We start from the raw sequence: 23,902 nt of genomic DNA, 5'->3' as shown, positions 1-23,902 counted from the left end.
CACTTCGAAGGCGCGTTCTGCCTAGTTTTGCCACTTACAACACACAGATTGATAGAAATACAGTTAAATGTTCGTTATCAAGTTGAAGTAAAGGCGGGTGGGAATGAATTGTACTTAGTAATGTAAGTTCTCAAGCTACATGTCACCTCTACACTGTAATATGAGTGTATGTGTAATTTAGACATCTTCCTCCCGGCTTTCCTAAAGATCCCCCTGAGTTGAGTGTGATACCACCAATAACTCACCCGTGGGTTGATGACCAGGTGCGATTTTAGATTTTATCTACAAAAAAATTGTACTTTTTTATGTCTTCACAGTGTCGTGTCATTGGATCTCCACTGTTAAAGAATGTTAGTGTGTGATTGTCTTCAATACTGTGTGTATCTTATGCAATTGGCAGTTTACCATGCACGAGAGTATTGGAAGAGCTGTTAACCAGGTTATCAAGGAATTTATAGAACATCCACCTCGATTGAAAGGATCTGAAACTCAAACGTACATGTACTTCCTCTCAAACTGTCTTAAGGTCCCTTTACCATGCCATTTCCATAGACCTCCTACTGATACAACACATAGTACCACATTGAATTGGAATGTACATTCTTCACAACCTGTTCACGATCATTATGATTATCATTACGATCATACTGTTACTAACAATACTACCTCATCACAAGTAAAACTACTACAAGTGAAATGTTATGTAATACATATGTTCACAGGAAGAACGGCATAGATACAAGGCTCCTCCATTACCAGTACGCTTCTCGGATATACAAGATTTCAGGTACTTATGAATTCAGTATGTATGACGTAATTACTTTTTTTTGGTTAAGTGATGAAAAGTTGGAACACTTTCTTCACGACATTGAAGGTGTTATTGAAGTTGATCAGTATATATCCAAACTGTCTATTGTAAGTATTCTAACTGTTTTGATTCTAGTCAAGAGAATGTGTTCTTCAGGTTAAAAAAATCAAGGAAGACAGAGGGAAAATTCTAGCACAAAATGAGTCACAAGCACGTATGCGCATGTGTGTGTGTTTTGTATCAGTGTTATGTGTCATACGTGTCTGTCTGTTTATTGGGTACATGGGTGAGGCATGCTTGTACAAATATAATTAACAGATGTGACATTTTCATGGTTTATTCCATATTTATGAACATGATGTTATCAATCATTTGTGTTCCTAGGTATGAATCTTAGTCACGAGCCGAACCTGGAGAAATCATGGGATGAACTACAAGAAAAAGTGAGCAGGATTTACACTGCTATTATTGTCATCTAATTGTTGTTTTAGTTCTTATTATTACAAGCACTACGAGAACAATTTAATGGTTTACACGATGAACATCAAAAATATTTAAAAGTACTTGTGTAAATTTTACCATCTACGTAGTTAGTTATCTACCTCTTTTCACAGAAATACCAGCGCAGTAAGGTTATAGCACAGCTGGGCAGTGCAGCGCAGGAAATTGAGCATAAGACAGAAGTATGCATTCATGTCCAATGTAGTGTAGCATTAAATAACTACATTAACCACAGCAACTGACAGAAAACTTCTTACAGAAAAAAATTACAGTAGATGAATTCTTGAACGATTACTTAACAGACAGAAAGGTAAGTATATGCTAATCTTTCATAGTTAATGGTACATTTTTCTTGTTATTTTAGCTTTACTACTTGAGACAGGGTAAACAAGCAAGATTACGAGAAAGACACAACTAAATTATATAATATATTATATGTTTCATGTGTAATAATTTTGATGTATGCGTGTCATTTTCACATCAGTACTAATCTGTCCTCATGAGCAAGAATGGCTTGCTCCGTGGCAGCCGCCTGCATTTTCTGTTGTTGCATCTGCACGAAACATTCCTTTTTGCAGTGGAACAATTGCCTCAAGTCACTCCACATCTTCACCTAAAGAGACACACACACTTGGGTTTTTCTGTTTTATGTAAAGATGAAGCTCTTACCTGATTCATGCAAGAGCTGTGATGTTGTTTGATATCCTTTTGTTTGTCACGTAGAGCTTTACCAAGGTTTTCTTGCTCTTGTATTCTTCTAGTGTATTGGTCTCTAAGGCTCTTTGCCTTACTATCACCTCCACTGATGTACATCTGCATCTCATTGGCTACCTTTTGCTCTTTTATCTGTGTAACCTAATAGGAGAGAACTCACTATCTGTTACTGGTTACAGACATTTGCTTGCCTTTTTCATACATTGTAAATAATGATATCTGCTTTCTTCTTGTTGGCACTCTTCTCTATAAGCTCTCGTTTCTTGTTCAACACCTGATCTTTTACTTTGTAAACCAGCCAAGCATTGGTCATAGTTGGATTTGCTTTGTTTGTGTTCTTCAAGGAGTTGTTCATGTCTTGATCTGAGCGGTCTAACTTCCTTTACTAACGGTGCTAGTGATGACTTCTTTTCCAAGATGGCAGCATTCAGTTGCTCTACCGTGCGAGACATCTTATCTAACTCTGCTCCTTTTCGTTGGTCTACATCACCCTTCAACGTGGATACTTTCTCGATTGTTTCGCGGGTGTCTAGAAAGCCAGCAACTCCTTTCTCTTCTGCAACACTTGCCATAGTTTCCTTAACCTGCTGCTCCCTACCCTGTAGAATTCCATCAGTCCTTGCCAGTACACCAGCTTCAGCTACAATGGCTGATATCTCACCTTTCTTCTGTTTGTAAACAGTATTGAGTGCTCGCATTTTTGCAACATACTTTTTCATTTCATCTTCTCTCAAAATTTCCCCGCCCCCCAAATCATTTAAGGCCTTTTTACGTTTGTTGTAGTCTTTCTCCAACTCTGCAAGTTGGTCAAGAGCTTCACGATAACTTTCAGCTGCAGCTTCCTTTTTGTGGCTAATCATTGATGCCTGCTGACGAAACAGTGTTAATTTATCTTGTAGTGGATCATTTCCAGGTCTGTGCTTCTCCATCAATCTGTTCACCTCTTCGTTAGCTTCTTTAATCTGATCCCTGATGGGGTTTAAGTCATCCTGAGTCATTGCCGGCACTGAAAGAATTTGCTCTAACTCAAGACATGTGCTTTTCTTTGCTTCAATTTTTCGTGGTAGGGTATCTTGAGTAAGAACTGTTTTGACCCTTTTCTCGTCCTCTAATTGAGCAATTACCCCTTCTGCTGTCTGTCCTATTCCATCTTTCTTTAACTCACGAAGTTGCTCCTGTAACTGTTGAATTCTTTGCTGCGCGTGAAGCAGTTGGTTCTTCTGCTCCAGTTGTTGCTCATTCAAGCTTATCTCACGATCCTTTTCAACTCGTAACATTCTAGAAGCCTGCCAAAATGCTTCACTGTCAGGAATTCCAGTAACTCTTTTAGCGTTCTTCTCAATTCTCTTTTTAATTTGCTCTTTCTCTTCTTCCATATTTGAAATATCATTACGGATTTCAGCTACAGAAAACCCAGAATTTCGGTATTGTTCCACAGTTTTGTGAAGATCTTTAAACTGCTCCATCAATTCTTCATAACTACGATTAGCTTCAGCCACCTGATCATCTTGCAAGTGCTCTGTAGGGACATCAATCTTAACAAGAAACCGGGCCAAATATGCCCGTGTTTTCAGCTCTGGTAACCTCTTTAGCAACCACTCTAACAGTGGGTAAATCACCCCTTTGTCACCTTGAATCAAGCCCTGTCTGAAGGCACTGAGACTTTGGGAGTCACCCCCTTTTGGCTTGTACTTGAGAACACGCAATAAACTAAACATACGGACTGCAGTTTGCTCCGGAACTTCTTCCCTTAAATCAAGTTTGTGTGCTGAACTGATTTCACCCAAAACATCGTTTAGCGTCTGCAGCAGGGAAAACGGATCCTGCGAATCGAACGAAATTATGTTCAGCTTTCTGTTGAACGGGGCCGCATTTAAGTGCTCCACGATAACCTTGATGTTATCTCCCATATTTCCACTCTTTAATCAAATCCTGGCAGGTTTGTTCTCGAGGTTGCACTGTTTAGAAAATCACGTTTGTTGCCAAGAGGAACGGATTCACGCATGCGCGTGTTGCGTCAGTGCCTCGTGTTGCTAGAGTGGCTGGATGACCCTGCCTCGTCCTCTGTTTCGTCTCAATTTTAGTCGAGATTTAAGTGACACATCGGAGCTTATATAATTCTATGTACGTGAATTTGTCTTGTTTTAGTTTACGAGTTGAATTTTCTAATTTTTGTGAGTGCAGCTTTGTGACGGGCAAGTCCTTTGTGTGTTTGTTGTTGTTTACAGATAAAATTATATACTTTCTGTAAGTAGTGTGTCGTTTTCAGTTGCTAGTGTGTTTTTTTGCTTTAATTACCAATATTTTAGAATACGGGAAATAATGGCAGAGTTGGCAGCCGATAACGCGGTCGAGCTTGAAGCGAAGGAGGAAGCGAAACTCTCTACTGAGCGTGCTAACAGCCCTGAACTGACTCCCAGTTCAAACATTAAAGAGGAGAAACTGCGTGGAGAAGAAGCCACAATTTGTGACAGTGAAGGGAAACAAGGTGACAATGTAGAGGGAGTTACTGACACTAAAACGAACTCGGTTATTGAGCCTGAAGAAATGCCCTCAGTTCAGGATGAAGTTTCAGCTGTAACTAAAGCACAAACTTCACTTTCAAACAAGAAAGCAGATGGCAAAAGTAAATCAGACAGTGGCACTTCAAGTAAGGGACAAACAAAGAAAGGAGAAGTTAACAAGAGAGACATTGTGACGGTCAAGAAAGTTGAAACGAGAGGCAAGAATGAAGCTCGACCATCTGGTGGAGGTAGGTCAGGCAAATCCACTCCACAAACTAAATCACCACAAAAGGGAAAAGCTGATAATAAAGGACAATTACTCTTATCTTCTCGTTCATCACAACAACATAGCAGAAACCCAAAGAACCCTTGGAACAAACCAGCCTCACCAGAAGGTCAGTTATTGTTATAATTATTGTAAGTTACTTGTTTGTCTTTTAACAGTGGGAAGCAGAAAAGCAGTATCAAAGGCCCCTCCATCTACTACTACTACCACTGCTACTACTAGCACTGCCAACACGACAACCACTGCAGCACCAGTTGCAACTAACAAGGCCATCAAGATACCAGCTAAAAAGGATGAAGGCGTGGATACCACAGGAAGTTGGCCTTTACTTGGTGAAATGGATGAGGGTGCAAAGGTCGAACCTAACAACAAAACCAAGCAACCCAAAGTTGAGAAGGCGGTACCTAGAATGAAGGAAGAAGATGACATGGATGTAAAGAATGGAAAAGCAAGTAAAAAGAAAGGTCAGTATTGACACCTTTGTTAATATGTGGGTAACAGTGAAGAGATGGATTAGATTAAAATGTTACAATTGGTACCTATTTGCACTTGTACAACACTTAACATAATTTATTTCCAATTGGTATTTTGCTAATTAGGGGGTAATAAACAGCGTTGGGTGCCAATGGATATTGAAACTCTACCACATCCCAGAGGAAGGGGACGTGGACGTGGACGTGACTACCATGACCGAAACAGAGATGGCTTACCTCGAGATTACCATGGCGACGGTCACGGAGATCAAGACCATGGGCCCAAGTAAGTAAATAACTATTGCACACAGTGTTGTAGCCGTGTGGGATATAACTGTTTTGTCACATGACAGTATAAATATGACCTATATAGACATCTGTCAGTAATGACTGTATGTATATAACTGACTTTGAAGTGTATGGAAATTCTATGAACTGACTTGAGTGATTAGTAACTTTTTTAATTCTTTTGTTGCTTCCTAGTCGTGAGGTGTGTGGTATGCATTGGCTGAAGAATATAGTACTTGTGTGTACTTCAAGTATCTTCTAAGTGCTTAATCATGTGTGTGGTTACAGTAGTCCCATGTTAGATTTACTTTGTATGATATTCTGTCATATTCTGTCATATACTAAACAAATACCTGTGTATTTGTGTAATGTTTTCATACATTGTGATGTTGTTTCTTCAAATGTTAGGCGCTATATGTCTCCTTCAAACCGTTATTGGCGCAGTTCTGCGGAACATTACGATGGAAGGGATCGTATGGACTATGGTAGGTACTCTGCTAGAGAAGGAGGTCGAATGCGTTTCAGATATCCAGCCCGTAAGTTTCGTTTCTAACTCATTTTAATGTGTTATCTCCAATATAGCTCCTTTAGCATTCCCTGCATATCCATTCCCACCTCCGTTCCCATTCTATGATGGAAACCCCATTCCAGGTGGAATGTACCTTAATCCATATGGAGGGGGACCCCCATTTTATTATGGCCCTCATCCAATATTACCAGTTGATGATAGTAAACTACAAGGATATGTGAAAAAGCAAATGTAAGGATTTTAAAAAAAAAAGAAGAATATGCTGTGTTAACTCCTGGGCTTTTGGCTTTATCTATCTATAGTGAGTACTACTTCAGCGATGAGAACCTTCAAAAGGATTTTTTCCTACGTAATCAGATGGACGAAGAAGGATTTGTACCTATTTCCGTAATCGCAAATTTCAACCGATTGCAAGCATTAACACAAGATACAGAGCTTATCAAAGAAGTGAGACATAACAAATACTATTGTTTATTGCTATACTATTTTTTTGTTTTGTTATTAGTCTCTACAAGGTAGCACGACTGTTGAAATGAAAGGTGACAAGGTTAGAAAGATGCAGAATTGGCAGGTGTGGGTGGTGGCTAGCAGAGGTGAGTTAAATAAAAAGGCAGTATACATTCTAGAGTGTAAGCATGTGTGTATGTTACTGTATCTACAGACCAGTCCACCCAAACTGGAAGTGGTTACTCACCATTAATGAAGAATGAAAAAGATGGAGCATATTTTAGTGAAACTAGTAGTGATATAAAGGAACATTTAGTGGCTACAGAAGATGATGTTACTAATACAAATGATATGAGAAACTTAACTATTGAAGATGTGCAGTTGGACGATTTGTCTTCAAATGTTGTAGTTACAAATGATGATCAAAATACGTTAGATCATTCATTGTCGTCAGAAGGTCATGTGACTTCTTTGGATAATGGTGGAAGTTTGACTGAGCCACGCCCACATCCCATGTCCCAACTAGTCACGCCCACACAATACCTCTCCACATCTCTGCCATCACCTAACAGTGATGAATGGACTGCAGTGCAGAAGAGAAAGAAGAAACCAAAGGATGAAGGGAGCGGAAGTGCTGGAAAAGTACTCATCAGTTGTACAACTGATGGCATATTTAATATATATTTATAATTACAGAGTGGTAGTGCGGATATTTCTAAAGCAGGCGGTGTTGCTCCAGAAGAATTGGAATTTCAGTTCGATGAAGAAATGGATTATGGTGGAAAGAAATACAATTTTTCATCAGTCCTGTAAGCATCTTTGCCTATTACACAATTTTGTTATATTTTTCTTTGTCTTTCAGGTCAGATGCATCTGAGGATGAAATGGATGACCAGGATGTTAATCAGATATTGATTGTCACACAGAAACCTCGTCGTATCTTATCGAAACACCCACAAGGAGATAGAACATCTGGCTCACATCAATCTCGCACAAAGATGACTGCTGAAGTAGCACAAGCCATAGATGATGGCCTTTACTATTACGAACAGGTAGAAATTTTGTTGTTTTACTATATTCATATTATACTGTTATGTAGGATTTGCAGTCGCAACACAAGGACTCCGGTTACATATCAAGAAGCAAAGAGATGGCATCTTTCTGTAAAGTGGGAATGATATCTAAAGAAGAATTTGCCAGTCAAAAAGCTGCAGCAAGAATGGACCAAGAAAGCAGTGAAGATGAACTAGTATTCCAACTGGAAAATGATCAACAACAACATCAGCAGCTATCTCACTCACTTCCAACTACTTTAGAAACTGAACACAAGGATACCACTGTAGCAGCACACAGTGGACGTAGAAATCGTCAGAAGCAGAGAAGTGGAAAGGACAATCGTAGAGCACGTTTCTATCCTATTATACCGAAGGACAGTGATGACCAACGAGTAAGTGATGCCATACAACTCAGTGAAATAATATTTGTATTGGTTATGTGGGTGAGATGATAACTATATTACCATAATTAGATTGTTAGGATGCCATATTTAGTTGTATGTATTATTAGCACACCCACAATCATGTCAGCATGTTTCACTATTATATAAGGTGTGAAACATGTGTTGCATTTGTGGTACAGCAATGTGTTACTTTAGCTCATGTGATCTACGTGAGCTAAAGTGATAACGTCTCCCTTGAGAGTAGCCTGGGTCAACTGTATGTCCCAGTGCTTAGAATTAGGGAATACATTTTTAGTTTGTTATAAAGCAATCTTTTTATTATGTGCATTTGTTTTTATTAACAGAAGCCACACAAGACAAAATACAGTGCTAATCCTCCTGTGGAGGGCCATGTTGGTTGGGTCTTGAATCCTAACAAATCCCCTCATCAAGCAAGCAATCGTACGCCACCAACTGCCGGCTATTTGGGCACTAGTCCTTCAGATTTATCAACATCACCAGCATCTATTCCAAAGTTTCAACATCCTTCACACCAGTTATTGAGAGCTAATGGATTTGAACAGCAGCAATATTACAAGTTCAGACACAGTTGTTTGAAAGGTATGGGCCATTGAGTATATGTATGTGTGCATGCTTTTGCCTAGTATGGCTTTTGTGTGTAACATACTTGTGACAGTGTTTCTGGCCATTCAGGAGACCATTAACAGCTACATTATGTGTTAAAACATTACCTTAATAGTACAAAATGGGGATAAGCATGTGTTAAGGTGAAGTCCTTTACTAGCAGTACAGGAATGTTAATTCAACAATGAAATTTTAAACTCTTGTCTTGACAATGTAACAGCATACTTCAGTCTTTGTGTGTGTGTTGTGTGTGCGTGCGTGCGTCACCACATGTGTGCACAACTCCTGCTGACCAACCATACACTTGTGAAGTGTGTTTTTATTCAAGTGTGTATGCTAAATAAAAATTTGTAGCTAAACAGGTGTAAATTGCTTGACCTTTTTTACAGACTAATTAATTAGTACATGTAATGTGATTACTAAATTACAGAACTTGTGTACAATAGTTTTAATTTTATCTTGGAACATGATCTTGTCACCATTACATCTTCTTTGCTGTGTTGCAGAACGCAAGAGACTTGGGATAGGCCAGTCACCAGAAATGAACACTTTATTTAGATTCTGGTCATTTTTCCTACGGACACATTTTAACAAGAAAATGTATGAAGAATTCAAGACACTAGCACTAGAAGATGGCAGTGCTGGTTACAGGTCAGGATTACTCTATCATAGTGTACTGACTAATTGTGTTGTTCCTATAGGTATGGACTGGAGTGCTTATTCAGGTATTACAGCTATGGGCTGGAGAAAAAATTCCGTGTAAGCACTTTCAAGGATTTTCAAGAAGAAACACTTAGGGATCACAACACAGGTGTGTAGTGTGTCATTCATGCACACACGCACACAACACACACACACACACACACACACACACACACACACACTTGCTATCACTTCTTTTACTAGGTCACTTATATGGTTTGGAGAAATTCTGGGCCTTTCTCAAATATTACAAAGGACGTCAACCACTTGACATCAGCCCAGAATTAACCAAGAGACTTAGCACGTTTAAGACTCTAGAAGATTTCAGAGTAGCAGCTTCTGCTGATGTAAGTTAATACGCTAACTATTTAGTCCAATATATGCTGGGATTACATAGGTATCATCCATGACTAAGGATCAACCAAAACTACCTATCACTACTGAACAGGACAACGATTGAACGATGGCTTAAGCAAGAGAAAAAATCTAATAAAAATTGTGAATAATATTTCTAATCAAACACTTAACATGAACTAAACAAGAAAAAAATACACCCTGCCTACTTAACATAATATTTTAGTTCTGCACAGCAATACACTGTACATATAATATACGTTATGACACTTGCACACCCCAAACACTGCAGTGGCATCACAAGTATATTTATAGAGTTGTAATTACAGTTTGTATTTGTACATATAAAGATACTTTATTATTGTAATAAGTATTTGGTTTGTAATTTGTGTGAATTGTAATGTTATATTAATGAATTGTTTAATAATCGCTGGTGGCTGCTGCAAGAAGCTTCTTAGTTTGGTTTGCTCTGTGGAAGAAATGAATTTACATGAATGCTTGAAAATTTCTGTTCACCTGTTTCGAAGGCTTTCTATCAGTTGTCTTGTTTCAGGCTAAATTAATTTACAAACACTAAATTTTAAATTCTGCAGCTATATATTCCTTACTGAATCAGCTCTGTAAAGAAATTTTGACTGGAGTTGTACTTTCTGTATGGTGTGTGCCACTTCAGCTTGTGCAAAAACAGGTGTCAATTCTTCAGATTTGGTAGACATACTGGTATTGACTGATACAGATGTCTCCAGTGATGGTGGCTCTGTGTCTGTAGTGTGAGGTTTGTCCTTAGTACTTCCTTCCATCAGCTGTAATCTTGTCTCCAGCAGGACAATCTTAGCTGACATTTTTTCCACTAATTCTGTAAGCTGTTCCACTTTGCCAGTCAACAATGAACTATCATTTATTGCTACATAAAAAATGAACATATTTTGGAATATCTAATTGCAGAAGTATCTCAGTAATTTATAAATAGTGTATCATATTTAGCAAAGTAATTGTATACAGCAGATCCAATATGTACAAATTTGAACTAACAAATTGGGTAACTACTAGCCTCACAGCTATTGTTTCAAATGCCTCTTGAAAAGAGCAATAGTTAGAGTACAGGAAAAGAATCCCTCACAACATACATATGTTACAATACACTTACTGTCATCCTTGAGGCTGTCTGATTCATGTTTAGTAGGAGAAACATCAGTTGATTGTAGGGTGGGGCTTGTATTGGATGATCTGGAGTGGGTGGGGCTGGTGCCTGCAGACAGTAGGCTGCACCAACTGCCCCCAGGGGAGGGGCTACTGTATGGTGCAATTGTCATGCTTGGCACATCACTGGGTGTGTCAACACTGCCAGAAGGGGGTTCTGATGATGTAACACTCTCTGTGTCATAGGTCACATCACCAACAGTAGCATCACTATATTTGACAACACTGCATGCCACTGGTGAATGACTCTTCAACAATGGCAGAGATGCTGTCCCATTGTAACGTGCCTCTAAACATCTTTTACTAGAGGAAAGTGTTAATTCTGTCACCGTATTATTACTAGGAGCAATATTTTCCACGCTATCATCTTCTTCGACTAGAAACACAAATAACCCCACAAGACATCACATATCTCACAAACCTTTAACATCAGTTATCATCTGTTCACTACATGCACTGGGTAAACCACAGGTAGCATGCACAGTTAAAACTTCCTGGTGCACACGCAGCGGCCTTTTCTTCCGTACAACTTTCTTTTGACCAGTTTTCCTACATTATGTACAATATTTACAAATAATAGAGGCACACAAACTCAACTGGGATAGCTGATGATGTTTGGACTGGCACAATATTAATACGTCAGTAGTCATAATCATTTTACGTTCAGCAAATCCTGTACCTAGAAACTGCTCACGTGTTAGCACAGGAATGTATTGGAATACATCTCGTAAAACCTGTAAGTATAAGATGCCTTACAACTGTCACCTATATAAAGCCTCAGCTCACCTTGTAAAGTGATTCGATAAATCTTAAGTCATTTTTACCGAACATTTCAAAGCCTTCTTCAGCTAACCAGCATGCCAGAGGATAGGAATAATCCATTAGGGCATGGTGTATTATTGGAAGGAAAGCTAATGGCGAGCCCTGCACTAAACTACACATACAGGATGTAAAAGTAAGATTCTAAATAACGCCCACCCGTTCAAGTCTGCTGTAAGCTCCATTTTCATCCGTCTGACTTGGCGCAGTAACTTGGACAGGTTGTTTCGCAGGTCGCCAGTAGTGCTTCCCATTCTTCTTCAGCTACGGCTTCGTTTGATTAAAATATTAGAATACGACCAAGTTTGTTTACGTTGCCATAGGCACAGTATTTGGACTAAAATATAGGAATACAAGAATGATAAGATTTCGATCAGCAAAAACAGTCAAGCTGCGCAAGGGAGCTACCGGGTTGGATTTTGAGGTGAAAGGTGGTAGTGAACATGGCATACCCATCGTGGTATCACGTGTGCAAGAAGGAGGAGTGGCCGGTAAGCTATTTAAAGTAACCCCACCAGTTGTGCCATCTAGCAATGAAAGTGTAGATGGCAAGATTGATGTTGGAGATGAAATTGTGGCGGTAAATTCTAAGAATTTGATAGGACTGAAGCATTCAGAGGCTGTCCACCTATTAAAAACAGAGGGACCCAATGTTGTACTAACCATGAGAGCTAATCCAGCCCTAAGAGGTAAACAATATCTTGATCGTCAAATATGATTGTGTTTATTTAGACGTATTTTCTGAGGACATTAAAAAGAAGGACATTTCCTCAAAAGATGATAGTAGCATGGATCACATGAGACAGCAGCCACTCCCACAAGGATGGAGTGAAAAGATAGACCAGCAAACTGGTAGACCATACTATGAATGGTGAGTATTAATGGGGCCTGATACAAGAGAAGGCTAGATTACAAGTGTGGAGATCAAGTCACCGCTAAAATTTTTTGAACAGTTCAATTAATCCATACTTGTATTTATAGATTCCCTAAGGAAGTTAGATTGATGTGCTTCACAGATTTTGTGTACACGTGCCTACATGGTCCAGTACTGATAGCATGTTAAATATTGGTAGTTGTACGGTGGGTTGTTAATGTTGCATGACTTTACAAATTGTGTTAAGAAATAAATTCTTTTTCATGTGCTATGATAGCCATTATACTGGGACCACAAGTTGGACTGATCCACGATCACTGCCAAGTGCCATACCATTAGAAGCATACAACTGGACAGGTCAGTTTAAGCAAACATCACTTCTTTAAATCTAGCTCTTTTACCAGCTTTACCACCCAGCTGGGAGCAACAAAGAAATGATAATGGGGAAATATATTATGTGTGGTAAGTTGAAATGTTTACAAAACAATGTAGTGTTGTGGACCATGTTATTCCAGTCATGACACACAGACTACTCATTGGGACAGTCCTATTGGGGGCAGGCAACACAAACACTTACTAGATCTTCAAGAATGCATTCAAGCCGTAAAGACGAACATGGAGGTACATGTGTATATTTCTCCATTTTAAGTATTTAAATGCATACAGGAATTAGAAACGGAATTGTCTGAAAAGAGAAAAGGAATGGTTGAGTTAAACGATGAGCCAGCTACAAATGATGGTTTAGATAGAGATGATGTACTGGATGATATAATGATATTGAATGAGGAGATTGAACAACTTGATGAACATATGTCTGCACTGCGACTACAACTGCACCATCTGATGGAGCTCAATAAGATGGCTCAACTAGAAGAGCTGAATGAACCAACAATGGCTGAAAACTGCAAGAAATATGCTAGACAGCTAGTAAAATTGCACGTTGAGTTTAAAGAAGAACAGTCACTATTGCACAAGTGTATGGATAAGGCTGAGTCTGTTAATGAATCTGGCACAGGGCTAGCTTACTTGTTACAAATGCCACCACTTCAGAGTCAAGAAGAAATCAGCCAAACCACTAAAGGTCTACATTTGCTTCCAGATCAGTTAACTGGGAAAACAAGTCTTGAGCTAGCTGTAGAAGTTAATCTATTGACTATTGGCAAAAAGCGTTTAGTGGAATTACAACGTTTATTTCAAATGCAAGCTGCACATCAAATGGGGGACATGGTAGAAATCAGTAAAATAGATTTACCTGATGATCAGTGGATTAATCTTAACTTCAAGTGAGCTTTATTAGTTGTACAACAGTAAGCTTATGTTTGCATTATAGGGAAAAATTACTGAAGTGGATAGAATGTATTTCAGAGTAAATAACATTTTTACACATACATAAAATATTGAAAAATATTTATAGTGCCTCAAAAATATATGTAACTGAAGTGGACCAAATATAAATAACTTTTTCTACATAAAATAAAATATTGGAAAATACTTATAGTGCTTCAAAAAATAATTATATATTTGTCTCTGTAGTTATAATTGTGCTGTTATGTACACAGGTGTGGGTATTAGTGTGCATAGGTCAGTTACATACTTGCTGTACTGGCTTTTTTATGTACTGGACTGGTGACTGGTGGTCCTTCACTGGCTCTGTGCATCCTCTGTTTGTTTTGCTTGGTTTTGTGATCATCAGCCATTTTATCAAAACGTTCACGCATCACAGAGACATTGGAATTTTGTTGTGGGGGACGTCTGTGTGATATGCACATCCCATGTTTTCTATGTCTATTGTTTACTGGATCATCCTCGGATACTCGTTGAAGCATCGGATTAACTAGAATACCACTATCATGAGAGTCTTTACGACCATTCTCTAATGAGTCCTTACGGCCTTCAATGTCCTGTCGTCCTTCACTCTCTTGACTTGAATTAGAAGCATCACTTATCTTGTGGCTTTCAATTATTGGCTCAACCCGATTACTGCTAGGAAAACAGCAAAGCGAGCTATAGCTGGGCGATTTTCCACCCCCAGATCTCATTCCTTGCTCATGGTGGCCTGGAGAATCAACTACTATTTCTGGATTATTGGTTGCTCGTGGAAGGAACATGCAGTCGTGTGAGATTTGATTCAACCGACTACTAACTTGCCTACTGAAGTCTTTAGGACTCATTGGGGTTGGAAGGAAGCTGGGTGTACTGGGTGGACTGTGTGACGTGAACATAGGCACACGAGGGGGGATTTGTAGAGAAGGACGCTTTGGACGAGCCTGGTTCTGCAACAGCCAGTAAGTCTTGATTTTTTCACTAACTCCTTTGAATGTCATATCCTCACGAAACTCAAAAACAAAACTCTTGTTTTTCCTCAACAACCTGCATCAGAAAATGCAAACAATTATACACAACATTAACAAGGAAAAGCTAACGTACGCATAAGTGTATTGGGTAACGTGTATTTTCCCTGCTTCTCCATTGCTCTCTGTACGACTAGCAATGTTTACAGTGTCCCCAAAGAGACAGTAACGAGGCATCCGACGACCAACCACTCCAGCAGCAACCATCCCACTGTGGATACCCACTCGGATCTACATTTGAAAAGAAAAAAAAGCACTTAAGATTAACAAAAAAAATTCACACGTACGTTGATCGGTGTGCCGTCAACTGGACTGTTGACTTGCTTACAGTAGTGCAGCATATCTAATGCTTGATTACACACATGTTCTGCATGCTTGTCAGTCCGAATTGGCAGACCACCCGCAACCATGTAAGCATCTCCAATGGTCTCCACCTAAAAAGAACACTTTGATAATAGCATCAGCCTTATTACATAATAGCATGTAATATTGAATGCCTTAAAGTGTTAAGTGTCTGGAGTACTACAATAATGGATTATTCTGTATTAAAAATGTTACCTTGTAGACATTGTTTAACCCAACCACTTCATCAAACAAGGAGTATAGCTCGTTCAACATGTTTACAACTTCGCCTGGCTCACAACGTTGGCCTATTGACGTAAAACCAACAATGTCGCTAAACAAAATGGTGACAGATTGGAATCTTTCTGCCTCCACAACTTGGCCAGCCATCAAGGATTCTGCCACAGGGAGGGGTAGCATATCTTTCAATAGCTCTTTCATCTTTGTCTTTTCTTCTTCCAAACAGTTTCGGGTGTACTGTAGCTTGCTAACAACCTCTTCGAGTTTAAGGGCATGATGAAACTGCATGTCTTTCGCTACTTCCATGATGATCAAGGCCCTGGTAGCATCGTGGATTGGTATATCACTGATAAACAGCTTCCGGGCCTCAAGGTCTTGTAAATTCTTGATACGTGGTGAACAGAGAAACAGCATGCAGTCTGACTCATTGAGGTAAATCATTTGACCCATCAATCTCATTTCATCTTCCTGAGAAGTTTGATTGATCAAGCACAGGACATAAATTGTGTTGATGTGGTCCAAAATGGCTTCAAAAGACAGATGAAATCGTGGCCGTTCTAGCTTAAAAAATGCAAGCAAATTTTTGTCAGGGTCACTGTCAATCTGGCAGAGCAAAACCTCAAGAGAATGTCCCACTTGAAGGATATCCAGGTCACGATTGAAGATGATGTGGAATGGAAAAGCAGAACAAAACGTTTTAGGTGACACCAATTGCAAGTCTGGTCGCCAAGTTGATGGGGATGAATAAGCTGGCATGGGGTTCATATCACGGGAAAAATCAGAGTTACACGAGCCAACCTCTGTAATACTGAATATTGTGTGATCGTGATTTTCACTCTTCTTTCTTACAATACTGACGTCAACTTCTTTTCCATACAACTCTCTGCCAACACTTTTCACAACACCAATTACAATTGAATCCAACCCTCTGTCGGAGTAGTAATGCAGATATAATTTGCCATCTTGTTCAGTACAGCGAAATGAGGGTGCATGCATACCCTCGTAGATTATTGATAGGTGATCGTGAAGTGCATCGAGGTTTGTGAGAAAATCTTTCAACGAACGGCCCAACAATTGTAAAGTCTTGGCATACCCAGATTCCTGACACCACAGCAGAAACTGCTCTCCAAACATTTCCAATATACTGTCAGCATCAAGACCTAAACAGAGATATGATTTTTGACCTGAAAATCTCCTGTGCTTTCACTTTCCATACATCAAATAGGACACAATTTACATTACACAACAGTTACACTACCTGTACTGGCAATTATTTACACATCAAACATATCAAATATGCATTGGCCAATGAGGAAATGCATTGACTATACTAACCTCAAACACAATAAGCAATCCACCTACCTAGAATTTCTGTAGCTGCTGATATCACCTTAAATGTTTCAGAATCATCGTAGATTATGTGGGTATGAAAGGTGTTCCTTTCACCGATCTCTAGATTGGCTGTTGTCCTATACAGTAGAAACACACGTGACATATACAAAAGGGAAGGCTGGGATCAAGGGGGGTATACACCACAAGTCAACCACTTTGAGGAAAGCATACGAATTAGCGCCTTTATCAGCCACCAGTAAAATAGCACAGACATAGCTTTTATGGCTTCATTGAACATTTCTTATTATTATCACGAATACACACACTCGCACAAGCTCCACGTAACGGTAAATAATTTCTCACATTATTTCCTCCCATTTGTCATCTCCAAATCTTCTTCTGATCAGCTTTTCCAAAGCAGAGTTCACGAAACCAAACTACAAACACACACAGCAACACGTAATCGCACATATTAAGCATGAACGAACGAATTCAACTCACCATTTTGGAGCTTCGTTAGGCGCAAAGCTTGACGAAATTTTGTTCCAATTGAGAGTAAGGCCCCACCCACAATTGTGAATCAGATCGGGACCAACCAGACGACGTATAAGGTGAGGTATATATCCTTATCATGTATAGCAGCACACGAAAAATGTATCACTATTTGAAGCCCTACTCGTGAGGCATCACCCGTAAATTATTCCGTCATTCGATGTTGACAGGTTAATGGCCGACGGCGCGTCATCGTCAATAGGTACTGTAGTTGGATTAGAATTTAGCTAATACAGGATGTAGCTTGTTATATTTAGTTTGTGACTGGTTCCGCATACATGCTTAACGTATGACGTAACTTCCAGAGTATATTTAATGAGATTTCTATGTCTGATTTGTGTACATTAATTTTGTTAATGATATATTTTTTATTTCCTTTCTTCCAGAAATGATAAGGTCTACCCTGCTTACTCTTCTAATCTGCTGCCTGTGTGCGGCTGCAGTAAATCCAGGTCTCCAACTTGCTATTACTGAGAAAGGGTTAAAGTATGGTAAGAGAACTAACACAGCTGTTAAGTGGTGTCTATGGCCTAAGGGTTAAGAATTGATTGGTCTCTTGTAATGCGGTTATATGTGGCGATTTGTTTAAACAGGGTATTAAAAGACTAAACCTTTTGACACTGGACAAATGAGGACATGTACTAAACTACACCCTTACAAGTGTTTTCTTGTATTGCATCGTTAACATTTTTTTCGTCAAATTTTACATCTAACGTCATGTTCTTGTAGTGGCAGATGTCGGGATCCCCTTGCTGATTGAACAACTTAAGACTGCAACCATTCCACCAATGTCAGGCAGGGCCGATACACCTGTAGGACACTTTGACTACGACTTATCAAAGTAACGTGCACACACTTGTTTGCAATTCATATTTCATTATAAAATCTATTCTAGTATAAAGCTGCAATCTTTTGCTATTCCAACTTATTCATTGACCAGTGTACATGCAGTTGGACTGCAGTTGCAGGCTTCAAGGATGTCTGCATCTGTCCATGCAGATTGGCACTACAGAGAAGAAAGCTGGTAGGTTGCAGAGCAAAACTATTTCTAGGTCAAGGGAGTATACCATGTTTTAACAGTAAATACATTTGTGGTTAATGTGGTGTCATTCTTAGAATAGTAATCTTGTTATTGTGTGACTGGCAGTCCTTTGTTGAGGATGAGTTAATATGGTGGTTATTTGGTGGCTTTCAGGTCACTTTTAGGTGTGTGAATATAACTGTCTCTTACCGTTATTTAACAATACACTTTGTTTTTGTCTTTGTATACCTGTGTATGCCAATTGTGTAGGTTGTTTTGACATAATAGAGTTTACCAACGTACAAAAACATCCTTCTTTGTATAGTTTAAATAGTCAAGTCCACTGTTTGTACCTTCCCAGTTTAAATGGATAGAACAACGTACCATTGTATATTGACAGCGAATCATAATTTTGTTGTTGCATTGTACAAAGAAAATCTTTTAAAGTCTTATTGTGGCCTGAATGACTAGCAGTTCTTAACATGTCATTGTATTGTGTGCAGGCCTCATGTTAGTGACAGTGGTTCTGCTGATATTTCCATGAGCAGTTCATCACTAAAACTCAGCTTAGCTTTAGGACGGGACACCACTAACAACCACTTTACCATAGAGACAACTGGGTGTTCTATAAATATTGGCCATCTCTCGGTTGATTTCCATGGTGGAGCAAGGTATGTAATTTTCACTTTAAATACTTGTGTATTTTATGAATCCTCTTGCAGTTGGCTGTACAACCTTTTCAATGACCAGATAGCAGACAGTCTTAAGGACAGCTTGGTTAAGTCTCTGTGTTCCACTGCTGATCAGTATATTGACACGAGTGGTAAAGCTGCAGTAGAATCAATTCCTAGTAAGTCATATATACCACTTTTTGTTAATACAAATTCCTTTATATTTCTATGCGTCTAGTTGTGGCAAAGATAGACAGTACGTCAGAAATAAATTACGAACTTATAAGTGATCCAGATTTCCAGCCTGCCTACATACAGACACAGCATAAGGTTGGCTTCATTATGTCACACCATAATTCCCACAATCTATGAATAATGTATAGGGGGAATTTTATTCCATTGCAAAGCCAGTTGAAGCACCAATCACTGCCCCACCAATTCCACCAGCTACCTCTGTTGACTATAGCAAGATGATGTACGTATGGGTGTCCACGTATGTCGTCAACAGTGCTGCATTTGTGTATCGACAATCTGGAATTTTAGCGTATAACATTACGCCTTCATCATCTGTAGTAAGTGGATCTGTGAGTATTATTGTGTATATAACATTTTTACTTGTACAGCTTCCACCTGGGGTGTCCATTAACACTGATTTCTTTGGTGCCTTCATTCCTGAGGTATGAGTCAACACAACAGCCCTTAATTGGAATGTGTGTATGTGCCATTAATAAATTTAATTATTAAAAATTTGTGTTAATATTATGCTGTGGCATGATATCAATGAAATATATTATATGCTTAATTAGTTTGTCATGTACTGTTATAAACTTTTCACATGATAAGTACACATGCAGCCACTTTCTTAGTTTAGTTTGGTGTTTGCATGTAACTGGCTAACATGTAGGTACATGTGACTTGCATGTAGTCACTAGGTCATTGGTCATGTCTACATTACATTAGTGGCCACAGCAGGGTAGTGCCATTAAGTTAATGGTAACCATATTTTGACTGATGTGGGTAGTGAGTGTGTGTATATCACATGATAGATGTGTCACATGTATGGGGAGGGCGTTAGGGTTCCATAATCCATCCATTTTTGGACAATTCTGTTTCACTTATATCCATGCTATACATGTCCATGTACCTAATAGCTGTTTGGCACATGCCCTCACTGCTGGGTCAGTCTGCATACAGACTCTCTGTAGCAAGTCTAGTCTTCTCACAGGTCCCAAGAGGGGACAGTACTTACAGCATTCATGTTTAGGAGGCCATGTAATGTGAAAGTGGAATATACATACACAGGTATACCACATAGATTCTGTGGGTAAACATGTTTTATAGGAGTGGGTGATATATATCATATTATGGTTGCTATAGTTATCCAAGAGGTACCCCCACATGGACATGGTGTTGGATATCACTGCTGGACAGTACCCAGAAGCTGTTGTTGCCAATAATACTATCAGCTTGAATGTACCAGGTACCCTGGTAGCCATGGTGAAACTGCCTAACAACACATTGACTACTGTGTTTACTCTCGGATTGGTATGTAGTGTGTGTGTGTGCTGTGCTGTGCTGTGCTGTGCATAGCTCTGTGTGTGTGTGTGTGATCATGACATGTCATTTCAGTGTTTCTTTTGCACTTGCAGCTTATCTTTACTAAGGCACAAGTGACTCTAGCTTCAAGATCTGGTGTAGAAGTCATCGGTTTTCAAGACACACTACTCAGGTTTGTGCAAGAACAAACACTAAAACACCTGTGTTTTTAATGGTAATGTGATAACAGCATTGATATCAAGCTGATTTCTAGTGAAATTGGAACATTTGATGTGCGTAAGCTATGCCACAATCTGTAGTATCCAATGTCAAAACTATGTATCTCTCGATACACTTTTCCGTCTCTCCATAGGTTAACTCTCTGCAGAAATCATTACAACTAATTGCTACCTACGTGATAATACCAGACATCAACAGTAATGCAATTTAATATCATGTTAGTGCACATTGTTACGTTATTGTGTTACAGATTATGGTACCAATGGGATACCGGTACCCACTGTCAGTGGACTGAGTTTTGTTGATCCGGTAATTACTCTTGGAAATGTAAGCCATCATCATATTGGATCTAACTATTGTCATCATTTGTTTTTACTCTAGAACTACATCCAGATTGCCACTGATGTCAATTTCAAGCCAAGCATCTTTGCTTAACTGGCAAAATAAATGTGTTCATATAATTTTAAAAAAAATTTTTTTTAATTTATTGCTGTTTATATTTATTATTTATTGCAACACAGTTGAATTATCATAGCACTGAAAAGCAAACATTATGTTGTGTACTTTTTAACATATCACTGAATAGCACTGTTATCTGTTGTCGTGAAATTTGATCTGTTAATGACATTTTGATGGATCAGCTCTCCTATATTGAGTGTTAATAGTTATAACACACTTAGTCACATATCTACACACCTTTCAGGTTCAATGACCTGGTAAACAGCTCCTCTGCGTTTATGAGGGGAAGCATTGTCTGTAGCCAAAATATATAGTTCTCCTGAGGAAAATTAAAGTGATTTTTGTGTACAGTAGTAGTTATGTGTTTACCATATTCATCTTCTCCAAACGATGTAATGTGTTTTGCTCTGTCCTTACCAACAAGACCACCACTGTGGCAAATATCTTCACCTCCCATACACACATTAAGTTTCTCCCATTTCCTTCCAATTTCCCTCAACACCCATATGATGCTATGAATAAAAAAAATACATAATATTAATTTTGTTCTTGGTAGATGATAATATGCTGGAAATGAGACTATTTAATATACCCTCGTTCAAAGTCGGCGAAGAAATAGAGATCTTGTAGGTTTGGGAAGAGACATCCTCGATAAACATAGCCCCCAGTGACAGATCTTCCTGTTCTGTGAGGATAAGCATAAATGGGAGATATAGCATCAGTTATATCTGAAATATGTCATAGTAAGTTGTTACAAATGGCAGAATTTGAGTCTTACTGCTGCAGAGGTTGCGATCAAAACACCTAAATCCTTCAAAGGCTCTCCACCCATAGTTACCTCCTTTTTCTATGATATCAATTTCTTCAAATGCATTCTGTCCCACATCACCGCAGATTATCCTTCCCTTGCCAGTACCATTGACCAGATCTCCTCTATCACAACAACACCTCCATGGGTTGCGTAACCCGTAAGCATAAATCTCTGGTCGTATCGGAGGTTGGTTAACAAAAGGATTGTCCTCAGGAATGGTGTAGGGAAGGGTAGTAACGTTGATACAAAGTACTGACCCTAGTAGAGTAGTTCTATCAAAATAAAACTTGTGGTAACCAAGGCAGTAGAAGTACAAGAATGTAGTGTAAACAAATATTTTATTTTCATAACACACTGACTTAATTGGCTACTTGTGGTTTGGTCAAACAAACAAACAAAGCAGTTTACTATAAAGCCATTCCAGACAAAACACAAGCTCTTGCTAACCTATCAAGACCATGTCCAATTGTTCCATGGCGATCACCACCACCGCCACCATCACCAAGAAAAATGAGTAAAAGCTCATCTTTGAAAAGTAGTTGACCTCCATTATGATTGCCCTCCGGCTGAGGAATTTTCATGACAATTTCTTCACTAGATGGGTCAGCAACGTTGCCACCTCCTGGAGCAATGTATTGTGACACATGGCTGATGTGGCTAATGTAGTTTCCATCTTCATCAAATCTTCTTGAAGATCTTGTAGAATAATAGACATAAAACTTGCTGTTGTTTTTGAAGTTGGGGTGAAATGCTAGCCCAAGTAACCCCCTCTCATCACCATTAAAACTGCTGGTGAGCACTTTGTTAGATATGTCCAGAAATGGGGTAGGCAAGACTTTTCTGTCTTTGGTGACAACATGAATTATGCCAATCTGTTCGGCAACAAACAATCTCCCGGTTTGGTCATAAGAATGAACAGCAGCTATTGGATTACGGAGTTGTGTAGCAATCGGTAGAGCACAAATAGTCAGGTCACAATTAGGATTAGTTTGTGTATCATTGATAACAGGTCCCTGTACAACTGTAGGATAGCAATAAGCTGGGTCATTTGAGATATGACGTTTACAAAACCGTCTGGCACTTCGTCTACCACGTTTATAACCAGTACTGTTCAGATTGTAGTAATCAAAAAATAAGGGGTAGCAATTACTGTAAAATTCTAAACAATAATCATAGCAAAGTGATGGGAACACACGAGGAACTTCAGCATTTTCAGCTTCATAGACATGTGCAGCATAGGGGGAGCATGTGGTGCAAGTAACATTGTGGAGATAGGGACTACATTGTCGCTTCGCTCTTCTCCGAACGTCTGAATTCTTCAGGAAGGTATTCACAGCTTTCTTAACATCAGTGGCAGCATTAGCTGTACAACAAGAATTAGGATGGTACTCGCTACAATAGTTGGACTCCTCATTCTCAAATGGTGGAAGAAAGTCCAAACATTGTGGGTGCCCAACAGCTGTGATTGCAAAGTATATGCATCAAATTAAATCACCCCAGTATCATACTACATGCAAATGACCTCATTACCCACTGTGCAATGTGGTGCTGTGTAACAGCAACCACAAAAGAATTGTTAGCAGCACAATTTATTACACTTACTGAAATCAATAGAAGACACTGTGAGAAAAACGAAGGTCATCACACACTGCACAACTAAATCCATCGTTTTTGACTGTTAGCCCACAAGCACAGCAGGTTTGACAACTGATACCCTATAGAGTCTATTTCTAACACATAGAAGCGCTCGGTACTTAATGAATGA

General features: G+C 39.1%; 7 protein-coding genes and 1 pseudogene across 15 annotated transcripts in view; 4 read left to right on the top strand and 4 right to left on the bottom strand.

The window, feature by feature from the left end:
- The window catches only part of LOC136238354 (vacuolar protein sorting-associated protein 37A-like), a 2,011-nt gene extending 199 nt beyond the window's left edge, over positions 1 to 1,812 (top strand). Inside the window, exons 2-14 of one of the 3 annotated variants that reach the window (XM_066028787.1) lie at positions 48 to 122; positions 182 to 263; positions 318 to 350; positions 401 to 495; positions 553 to 676; positions 723 to 787; positions 837 to 915; positions 965 to 1,022; positions 1,193 to 1,251; positions 1,300 to 1,368; positions 1,423 to 1,491; positions 1,545 to 1,619; positions 1,674 to 1,812. In XM_066028787.1, the coding sequence (XP_065884859.1) occupies positions 48 to 122; positions 182 to 263; positions 318 to 350; positions 401 to 495; positions 553 to 676; positions 723 to 787; positions 837 to 915; positions 965 to 1,022; positions 1,193 to 1,251; positions 1,300 to 1,368; positions 1,423 to 1,491; positions 1,545 to 1,619; positions 1,674 to 1,727 (937 nt within the window). In that variant the 3' untranslated portion in view covers positions 1,728 to 1,812. Of the gene's footprint in view, positions 1 to 47; positions 123 to 181; positions 264 to 317; positions 351 to 400; positions 677 to 722; positions 788 to 836; positions 916 to 964; positions 1,023 to 1,192; positions 1,252 to 1,299; positions 1,369 to 1,422; positions 1,492 to 1,544; positions 1,620 to 1,673 lie in introns of all 3 variants that reach the window. The other 2 variants (XM_066028786.1, XM_066028785.1) reach the window with 2 other exon arrangements.
- LOC136237660 (uncharacterized) overlaps positions 1 to 4,042 on the bottom strand; it is a 6,584-nt pseudogene extending 2,542 nt beyond the window's left edge.
- On the top strand, positions 3,995 to 10,117 carry LOC136238344 (la-related protein 1B-like). Of its 3 annotated transcripts, none has more exons than XM_066028770.1 (17): positions 3,995 to 4,147; positions 4,333 to 4,922; positions 4,972 to 5,277; positions 5,413 to 5,572; positions 5,983 to 6,110; positions 6,166 to 6,334; positions 6,406 to 6,550; positions 6,609 to 6,696; positions 6,765 to 7,192; positions 7,247 to 7,359; positions 7,413 to 7,602; positions 7,650 to 7,997; positions 8,354 to 8,609; positions 9,140 to 9,284; positions 9,335 to 9,444; positions 9,540 to 9,682; positions 9,733 to 10,117. In XM_066028770.1, the coding sequence occupies exons 2-17, from the start codon at positions 4,346 to 4,348 to the stop codon at positions 9,793 to 9,795; spliced, it is 3,369 nt and encodes a 1,122-aa protein (XP_065884842.1). In that variant the 5' UTR covers positions 3,995 to 4,147; positions 4,333 to 4,345; the 3' UTR covers positions 9,796 to 10,117. The 3 variants fall into 3 exon arrangements, with proteins under 3 accessions (XP_065884842.1, XP_065884839.1, XP_065884841.1); XM_066028767.1 differs by having other exon boundaries at positions 6,157 to 6,334; XM_066028769.1 differs by having other exon boundaries at positions 4,045 to 4,197; positions 6,157 to 6,334.
- Positions 10,007 to 12,046, bottom strand: LOC136238351 (centrosomal protein of 44 kDa-like). The gene is made up of 8 exons (XM_066028779.1): positions 11,868 to 12,046; positions 11,676 to 11,823; positions 11,487 to 11,623; positions 11,311 to 11,438; positions 10,837 to 11,265; positions 10,298 to 10,593; positions 10,206 to 10,243; positions 10,007 to 10,158 (listed from the first exon to the last, which is right to left on the bottom strand). The coding sequence occupies exons 1-8, from the start codon at positions 11,960 to 11,962 to the stop codon at positions 10,110 to 10,112; spliced, it is 1,320 nt and encodes a 439-aa protein (XP_065884851.1). The 5' UTR covers positions 11,963 to 12,046; the 3' UTR covers positions 10,007 to 10,109.
- Positions 12,020 to 14,073, top strand: LOC136238352 (uncharacterized). Its single transcript, XM_066028780.1, has 8 exons — positions 12,020 to 12,199; positions 12,254 to 12,397; positions 12,441 to 12,579; positions 12,860 to 12,939; positions 12,987 to 13,044; positions 13,098 to 13,203; positions 13,249 to 13,865; positions 13,913 to 14,073. Exons 1-8 carry the CDS (start codon positions 12,067 to 12,069, stop codon positions 13,950 to 13,952), a joined length of 1,317 nt encoding a protein of 438 aa, XP_065884852.1. The 5' UTR covers positions 12,020 to 12,066; the 3' UTR covers positions 13,953 to 14,073.
- LOC136238345 (guanylate cyclase soluble subunit beta-1-like) lies at positions 13,924 to 17,651 on the bottom strand. Of its 2 annotated transcripts, XM_066028772.1 has the most exons (8): positions 17,349 to 17,651; positions 17,211 to 17,284; positions 16,878 to 16,984; positions 15,492 to 16,675; positions 15,221 to 15,367; positions 15,010 to 15,164; positions 14,471 to 14,952; positions 13,924 to 14,416 (listed from the first exon to the last, which is right to left on the bottom strand). In XM_066028772.1, exons 1-8 carry the CDS (start codon positions 17,349 to 17,351, stop codon positions 14,169 to 14,171), a joined length of 2,400 nt encoding a protein of 799 aa, XP_065884844.1. In that variant the 5' UTR covers positions 17,352 to 17,651; the 3' UTR covers positions 13,924 to 14,168. The 2 variants fall into 2 exon arrangements, with proteins under 2 accessions (XP_065884844.1, XP_065884843.1); XM_066028771.1 differs by having other exon boundaries at positions 13,924 to 14,952; positions 17,349 to 17,647.
- On the top strand, positions 17,316 to 21,476 carry LOC136238348 (bactericidal permeability-increasing protein-like). 4 transcript variants are annotated; one of them, XM_066028776.1, is made up of 15 exons: positions 17,316 to 17,458; positions 17,786 to 17,890; positions 18,129 to 18,240; positions 18,295 to 18,423; positions 18,924 to 19,091; positions 19,143 to 19,270; positions 19,330 to 19,421; positions 19,475 to 19,663; positions 19,715 to 19,768; positions 20,469 to 20,636; positions 20,741 to 20,820; positions 20,878 to 20,920; positions 21,001 to 21,064; positions 21,118 to 21,194; positions 21,249 to 21,476. In XM_066028776.1, exons 2-15 carry the CDS (start codon positions 17,788 to 17,790, stop codon positions 21,300 to 21,302), a joined length of 1,461 nt encoding a protein of 486 aa, XP_065884848.1. In that variant the 5' UTR covers positions 17,316 to 17,458; positions 17,786 to 17,787; the 3' UTR covers positions 21,303 to 21,476. The 4 variants fall into 4 exon arrangements, with proteins under 4 accessions (XP_065884848.1, XP_065884847.1, XP_065884846.1 ...); XM_066028775.1 differs by having other exon boundaries at positions 17,446 to 17,601; positions 19,475 to 19,660; XM_066028774.1 differs by having other exon boundaries at positions 17,446 to 17,601.
- Positions 21,341 to 23,902, bottom strand: LOC136238347 (HHIP-like protein 2). Its single transcript, XM_066028773.1, has 7 exons — positions 23,740 to 23,902; positions 22,585 to 23,596; positions 22,105 to 22,409; positions 21,919 to 22,054; positions 21,696 to 21,838; positions 21,564 to 21,645; positions 21,341 to 21,513 (listed from the first exon to the last, which is right to left on the bottom strand). Exons 1-7 carry the CDS (start codon positions 23,801 to 23,803, stop codon positions 21,486 to 21,488), a joined length of 1,770 nt encoding a protein of 589 aa, XP_065884845.1. The 5' UTR covers positions 23,804 to 23,902; the 3' UTR covers positions 21,341 to 21,485.

This window comes from Dysidea avara, chromosome 11 (assembly GCF_963678975.1).
Source record: "Dysidea avara chromosome 11, odDysAvar1.4, whole genome shotgun sequence".
NCBI classification, from domain to species: domain Eukaryota; kingdom Metazoa; phylum Porifera; class Demospongiae; order Dictyoceratida; family Dysideidae; genus Dysidea; species Dysidea avara.
This window is presented reverse-complemented; position numbering and strand designations above follow the sequence as displayed.